The sequence below is a fragment of the Oryzias latipes genome, chromosome 23 (assembly GCF_053564925.1).
Source record: "Oryzias latipes strain Hd-rR chromosome 23, Olatipes_Hd-rR_3.1".
NCBI lineage: Eukaryota > Metazoa > Chordata > Actinopteri > Beloniformes > Adrianichthyidae > Oryzias > Oryzias latipes.
In genome coordinates, this window is record NC_136259.1 from 19,907,259 (window position 1) to 19,915,356 (window position 8,098).

The window sequence follows — 8,098 nt, forward strand, 5'->3', positions numbered from 1 at the left end:
ATGATGGCTCCTTTCACCTGCATGGAGAGCTCCTTAGATCGCATGTTGTCTGTTCACAGCAAAATCTTCAAAATGCAAGCACGAGTCCTCTAATCAACTCCAGGCCTTTTATCTGCTTCACCCATAATGCCATAACAAGGGAATTTCCCACACCTGCCCATGCAATTGCATGGAAGTCAGTTGTCCAATTACTTATGAGCCTATGAAATGAAGGGATTGTGTTTAAAAAATGCTTTAGTTTTTTACATTTTTTGCAATCTTTTTGTTCAACCCATGGAATAAGAGCTGAAAGTCTGCACTTCAATGGCATCTGAGTTGTTTTATTTCAAATTCACTATGGTGATGTACAGAAACAAAATTAGAATGTGTCTCTGTCCAAATATTTATGGTCCTGACTGTATTTTCTTATTATAGAATAACTGAAAATATATTCTTAGGGGGCAAAAAAAAGTCTTATTTTGGTGATTTGATGAACTGTTCTGCCTTTTTAAAGTAAATATAGATTTAATTTGTCCTACAAAAATAAACCTGTGAAGTTAATTTATGTTTGTGACAGAGTTCGGTCAATTTCTGGAATTATTTCTTTTAGTCATGTGTCTTGAAATGCAGATGTGTCTGTAAGTAAAGGTTTAGACAACCTTTTAAGAATAAAAAAGCTATTTGGTCCAGTCTCTTAAAGACCAAAACCAAGCAAGAGCTGCCAAATCCCACCTCATCAGTAAAAAAAAAACACATTTATGTTTTTAAGCCCATTTAACCAAATATTTATCAAATGTAGTATTTTAATACTATGTATAATTGAATTATAACTGTTTAAAATTTGTCTGTATATAATCAGTTTAACATTTTTTGATTCCCCTTCCCCCTTCCCACTCCCTTCAAAATAAAGTACTTTCTGTTAAATAGGATCCTCCTAGATTTACTTGATGGAATAAAGTCAAAAATAGAATTAGCTATCATTATGACGTTTACTTGTGAATACAAACATAACAATTTTTTTAATCTATGGATGTAAATGCAATTCTATACCTTAAGAACTTTGTCTCTGAATAGCAACTAGCCGTAGAAGATACAAATGTTTGCTTTAAGCTCCTTCTAATGGTAAACCACTCTAACAAATTAGACCTATTTGAGATTATTATAGTTTTATGTTATGAGTAAGAGCAAATTAAGAAAATACTTGATGGTTCTCATGCTTCACAAGGTTTGTTCTGGTGTGTTTTCATTTTCCTGTTCCTCAAAACTTTTTTTTAAATGTTTAATTTATTGCTAATAACTACTCAAAAAAAGTTTTTGAACAGTTTTGCAATTTTTTTTGCCAAAGCTTCTTATTTTTCATTACTCCATATGCTTTCACAAAAGTTTACAAAAACGCAGTGGGTTGCTCTTTCAGAAAACGCACAAAAGCCTTAAATTGCCGTCCGATTAATGCTTGACAGCACGTCTTAAGTGTCCCTTTTGTGGTTTCTTAAAAGACGGAGTTCACGGAGAGCTGCTTGAGAAAAACAAACACAGATTAGTGGGTTCCTCTCTTCCTTCTGGTCGTCATTGGTCAGCACGGCAGCCAATCCCACCACTACACAACCATACAAAGCATCCCCACAGTGCTCCACAAAGACAGACCCTGAACACACCTCTGAAAGTGATGAGAAATCAAATACAGGAGCTCTGAGGATGCCGATTAAAACAAAAAGTCCATTCAAGGCTCAGTGTGTGTATGTACATCGAGGAGTCACTTTTATCCACTTAAAAGTTTGCTAAATGGTAGAAGAGCTGTAAACACGCCTCTGCTGAAGTGTAGAACATAACAAGACAGGATTTCCCCTGAAAAATACTGATTAAAAGGAATTAACTGTCATCTGCTGAGTTATGAGTCTCTTTCACACAAACAGCAGGTCACAGACTTCATCCACTTCCACCTGATGAGCCAGATAAACTACCGCTCCGCATTCTTCAAGCTCATATGTTCTGTGTGTGAAGCCTTTCTTCTTTTGTGAAAACTCATACCGTGTTAGCGGGGGGGGGGGGGGGGGTAAACATGTTTGGATATTAGACTTTTGATCATTTTCAAAAGGAAGCCTGTCGGCGTGCTTTTTTTCCACGTGCAAAGACTCACAAAAGCCTTGAACCTCATAAATAAGTCAACTTCCCGCCTTCAAAGCATTAATGGAAATCCGTCAATGCAAAAAAAAAAAAAACCCTCAGATGTTTTCAACTGAAAAAAGGAAAATGAAAGAATCAAAACCACTATGCTTGTTTTAGAATTCACAGCGAAATAAGTAGAAATATGAGCTTATATTCAACTCTTAGGTGCAAGCCCAACTACCACACCCATAACTTTCCCGGTTTGATGATTTAGGAAAATTTAAAAGTACTGGTAGGCAAAATTCAGCCAAATCAGCACCGGATTGTTATCAGCGATGGAGCTAATCAGCTGTCAGCCAGGTGTTAGTTTAACAGGTATTTCTTTTCCTCATGCTCTCACAAACATCACTGCCTCATAAGTCTGATTTGGTCCATAAGAGAACTTTGAGGGTTTGTACACAATCCTTTCAACAAACTCAAAATTCTCAAGAAATAAACTGGTCTCAGGATCTTGGCACATTTAACATGAATGAAACCAGCAGTAAATGTAGAGCAGCACTGACATGTTTATAAAGACAAACGGCCCTCAATTAAGTTAAGAAAACTAACGATCCCCTCACATTTTGATTTAGCGTTTCTCCACAGTGCAGACTTTAAAAACACACTGTTACTTCCCAAGCAGGGAGCAGGTCATCCACAAAAGAATATGACCCATTAAACAGCAGTGAGATCATCCCGTATTGATTTTCCATTGTGCATGTCCACGAGCAGCTCCCGGCTCCACAGAACAGCAGCAGACGATCACCTTCTCGGCATTCTGTGCTCTAATGAGTGTGCATTTTTACACAATGTGTGTGCTCGCGCCCCTGTCCCAATCCGCCAACGAAAAGTCACCTCATGACTCAGGAATGCAATGAAAGCCTTGGGATGGGAAAGTGCATTTTATTCCTGTCACATTAGTGTGCACACACTGCTCTGCTGGATCCCACTGGACACCCATCCAGAAGCTGCAGGACCAAGAACAGATGCTATAATCCTATGTAGCCCACTCTTTTCTTCAAGACCACATGGCTCTATACAACATATGATGCCATATCATACCATTCCTTCCATAAAAAAATAATAGTGGATCATTGCAGCCAACTCAAAATTAAGAGGAATTTTTATTCAGTCCATGTTTCAGGTAAAAGGTGGTCAGGACAATAGTTTCTATCCATTCTGCTTGCTTTTCTGTTTACAGCTTATCAATAGAAATGCACAACGTTCACATTTTAATATATTGGTTTATTTACAGAACTATCACCAGGACAACTGCAAAGAAAAAACATTTTTCTCTGTTGAAGGCCAAGAGATGTTATATGACTATAAGGTCTTGAGCCGATAAAGCTGTTGTCTCCAAGGTTACCGATCTTACTTTAAGCTCAGGTAGAAGGAAAAAAAAAGGAAAGATGTGAGTTAATGGGTTTGATTTAAGGGTAAGAAGCAGAGTTATGACACTTATAAGAGTATTGAACAAAAGAAAAATATTGTCTTCCTGAAGAAAGTAAATTATTACAAAGAGAAAAGGAAAAACCAGAAAATCCTGCTTAAAAAAAAATGGAACCCTGCCACACTCACAAAAACAAAACTTAAAATCATATCTTCCAATAAAAGTGCTATTTCTGGAAATTACAAAAAAGCAACACAGAACGTACCAGCAGTTTTGATGAAACAAAGCTAATATTCTTTCCTAATATCACTGTCTCGCCCTGATTTTCATAACAAAAGCATACCACTGTTTTCCTTTGTTTTCCAAAGACCCTGACAGCTTTACAAATAAAGACAATCTTCCATGGCTCAGTGAATTTGGATTTTTCAGCACACTTCAAACAAACCAACAAGCCAACTTCTCTTGTCAACCTGCTGCTGTTCAACCATCATCTCCACAAAATAAACAAGTGCATTCCTTTCAGAGAGGACATGAATCAGAAGAAAAGAGAAAAACAGCACCAAAAAAAAAAACAAGACATCCACCATCAACCTAGCCAATAAGACGACAACTCCAACAAACGTCAACATCAATGCAGTGGTTTTCTAATCTGATTCTCCAGGAAGTTTTATTTTGGAAAACGATTGGATTGTCTCCACCACATCCAGCTCAGACTTGATGCATGTCTAGTTGTCCGGTCACTACTACTTTCTTAAAGCGCAGACTGCTAAATGAAAACCATCAAGCTAGCAAAGTTTTAAAAAAAACATACCCGTAAATTGTTTTGTTTGTTTTTTTTTTGAAGAAAAGAGCCAGTGAGGAAACAGAAGAAGAGGCTTTGATTTCAAAATAAAAGAAGGCTGCATTTAGCAGAAAAAATACAGCAGTCTTTATTACAAATATGGATGTATTGTAACAGTTGTTTCCACAGACCAAAATAATAATGCATTTTTAGCAACCACTTGTCTAATGTTACAAGGATGCTACTAATAAAGTTGCTCAAACGGTTAATTTATTATAATATTTAGAAAATGCCAGTTTTAGTGACCTTTTTCTTTAATGTATCCATCACACCTTAAAGTTGGACGAGGCTGAAGTTGGCGTCTAAATTTGGAGCTTACACTTTGACAGGTGTGGGTTATGGGAAAATCCATCTCACATTTTAAGATACATTCACAATGCCCTCGGAAAGGTCCGTTCAAGCGGCCAATTCCAATAAAAAGCCCATGTAAACAAGCGGAAATGCGCATTTTGTGCTTCGGCTATGAAAACTATCGCGTTCACACATAGCTGCACAAGTTTTTAAGAATGTTTTCGGTCTACGAGCAAAACGCTCGGCTACTGAACACGCGTTTCAAGGTAAACAAGGTAGAACTTTTGAGGGACTTGGATTTGGTAGTGATGAATGGTTGCCGTCCCTTTTAATTCACAGAAGTGCCAACTATTTGAAATGAATGAATGCGGTATTTTCGAACGGAATTACATGACACCAAGTCTTTCGTATATCGGAATAGAGCTGTGAACGAAAAACCCTGAAGCAAGATTGACAAGATTTACATCACTTCGCATCAAGTCTAGTAAACATCAAAAAAAGAAGAGGAAGACCCTCCCCGCTTGTCCAGTGTGAACACAATATGCTAAAAACACATTCAAGAACCCACGTTTAGCACATTCATGAACCCGCGTTTAGCACATTCATGAACGTGCATTGCAGGCCCAGTGTGTCCATCACTTCAATGGTTCCTACAGGAAATCTCAGAAGATAAACTATACCCTCAAAATGTAAGGGGAACTGAAGGCTAAAAATATATATGCTCACAGGCCAGTCTGTGAACATATTGTCTGACATTAAATTGGTCTATGACCTAAAAAAGGCTGGGGACCACTGCTTTAAACGGAATGTAACCGTTTCCTTCCATGTGATTTTTGTTTAGCAGCAAGTATGCCAAGAACTTCAGAAAATCGTCATGCCAGAAGGCACCATCCACCCAGTCGTAAGGCAATCTGGTTAAGAGCCTCAGGCAGGACTCCTCCCAAACGCCCCTACCTCTGATCTCCTAATCACCTGGCTTAACATCAGCCTGAGTACAGAGAGGCGGGAGGACCATTAGGACCACAGACAGATGTTCTTGCAACCCTTTTTGGTATTCTCCAATGATCAGCTGGTTCTAAAACTGGAATAAATATACGCAGAATGCCATTGTTGGTGTAAAATAGTGAATGGGATAGATTTATATAGCGCTTTTCTACTTTCCTTGAAGGCCAAAAGTGCTTTACAGTCAGTCCTATTCAGCCGTGCACACACACATTCACACACCGATGGCGGCTTCAACGCCCAAAGCTGGGCATGTGATGCACATTCAAGATCACGCTGAACGTGGATTTCCTGAACGCACATTTAGCATATGGTGTTCACACTGGACAAGCAGGCAGGGGCTTCTTCTTTTTCTACTGTTTTCTAATGCGTATAAGACACTTACAGTTAGAAGAGGCTTGGTGCCAAATGTTGAAGTGGTGCAAAGCTCATGAATCTTTCTCAAGGCTTTTTCTTTCACAGCTTTATTCCAATCTATCAAAGACTTGGTTTCATAGAATTCTAGCCAGGCACAAACTGCAATGATTCATTTCTCCTCCATGATCAATTTTCAAACGGTTGGTACTACCCTGAATTAGAAGGGACGTAATGAATATGACACTACCAAATCCGAGTCTTTCATTGGTCAAAGTTCAACCTGGTTTAACTTGCAACGTTCGTTCAATGGCCATCCATTTTGCACGTAGAAACCCAAATTTACGCATGTTGGCATGGACTTTTCATTGCGCATTGCAGAGGACGGTGTGAATGTGGCTTAACGCTGACGCCAACCTGTAACCAGAGGCATTTCTATCTATGAATAAAAATTTGTATGTATTGAAGTCTTAAAAAACAAGTCTTCATTTAAAAAACAACGAACGTGTAAATGTGTTGACATAACCAATCGTCTCTTCCACATTTTTGTTGCGTCAGAGCGTTAAAACAACAACGAAAATAGAGAAGTCAGATTTCCAGTATACTTGCCATCAGCCAGCACGAGTCAGACATTTTTTTTAAAACAATGTGACCTCAAAATGCAAAACACAAGAATGTAGATTGTTTCACATCTTCCCTGAACAGTCTGTGTGTGAAACGGACACATTTGTAAACCAACCAAGGTCTGTGTAGAAATATAAACCCACGAAAGCCAGAAGGGTGAAGAAAAGCTCGGTTTGTAAAAAAAAAACTAAAAAAAAACGTTTCAGTTAACCCAAAAAGAAAACCAGAAAGTTGGAAATACTTTCAATTCCTGAAGCATCAAAGGGTTTTATTCCGAGTGGTATAGGGCAAAAAGTTCCTTTTTAATGAAATTTGCATTGATTGTGCTGTTGGGATTGTATGTTGGGCTGGTTTGCATTTGCATTTCAGATGTGTGTACTCTTTTCACTTCCATAACAACTGCTTCTGCTTTCATGTGTCATGCAGAAATGTGCAAAAACAGGAGCCCTGCAACCACAGCTTGTTTTATAGAAAAGTGCACTGCTGATATTGACAATAATAAATCAGGCTGCAGGATGCAATGCACTCTTTTGCATGGGAACCCCCCCCTCCTCCTCCTCCTCCTCCTTAGGAATCCCCTCCAGCACCCTAGGGGCTCCCCTTTCCACGCTTACCTCAGGAGATTGGGAAGCGGGATGGAACCTGATCCAGATCCCAGAATTCCCTTTTTCCCACTTAGCAGTTTGTCCACCAAGGTGACGTTCCCGGTGCGGGCGGCTTCCAACAGCTCCTGCTCCTTCCCCATCCTGGACACAAGTTTGTAACGGCGGGGTGATGAAAATCCAACCGATCTCCCATATATCTCCTCCTCCTCCTCCTCTTCCTCCCCTCCGACCTCTCTCCTTGCGGCTTAGTGAGGGATGGGCATCCAAAGGGAAAAGCGTGCTGCTGATGCTGGAGGATGTCGACGCACAGCCTCGGTTTGTTCACGCGCCGTAACGTACCCCGCTGACGTGCACTACTCTCTGTCTCTCCGGTGTAAACCTCAGAGGGGACCGGAGCTCCAGCTCATGAAACGCGGTTCAAAACGGAAAAATAAGACACAAAGCCTGTGTCTAAGTTTAAATGGCGGCTTCCGTCTTCTCTGAAGCTTTCCGCTCGCAGGTGTATTTAAAAAAAAAAAAAAAAAAAAAAAAAAAAGTCAGTCCGTCCGTCTGTCTCCTCTGCTACTTCCCCCTGCTTCTCTCCCCGCAAGCTCACCGCACTGGCCGGCGTCTACAACGGCCGCCTGACGCTCAGGAGCCAATCAAGCAAGGTCGCGAGCCAAATTAGCTACTTCCGGATTTTGATTCTCGCTTTCCAAAATAAAATGCTTAAAATCCACGTGAGAAAAATATGAATAAATTAATAATTGTCATTATTATAAGTTTTTAAAAATGGCATAGAATTTAATTTTATTATATACTCGAGGTCCAAACGTCAAAACCATAAAAAGACAGTTCAAACTTAGAAACTGTGGGTTTAAAAAGAGA

The 8,098-nt window shown here is 39.6% G+C and overlaps 1 protein-coding gene across 11 annotated transcripts in view; it reads right to left on the bottom strand.

Moving 5' to 3' along the window:
- anks1b (ankyrin repeat and sterile alpha motif domain containing 1B) overlaps positions 1-7,863 on the bottom strand; it is a 205,825-nt gene extending 197,962 nt beyond the window's left edge. For all 11 annotated transcript variants that reach the window (XM_023952560.2, XM_023952556.2, XM_078941579.1 and 8 more), the window contains exon 1: positions 7,241-7,863. In XM_023952560.2, the coding sequence (XP_023808328.1) occupies positions 7,241-7,371 (131 nt within the window). In that variant the 5' untranslated portion in view covers positions 7,372-7,863. The remainder of the gene's footprint in view (positions 1-7,240) is intronic.
- Positions 7,864-8,098: the final 235 nt, after the last annotated feature.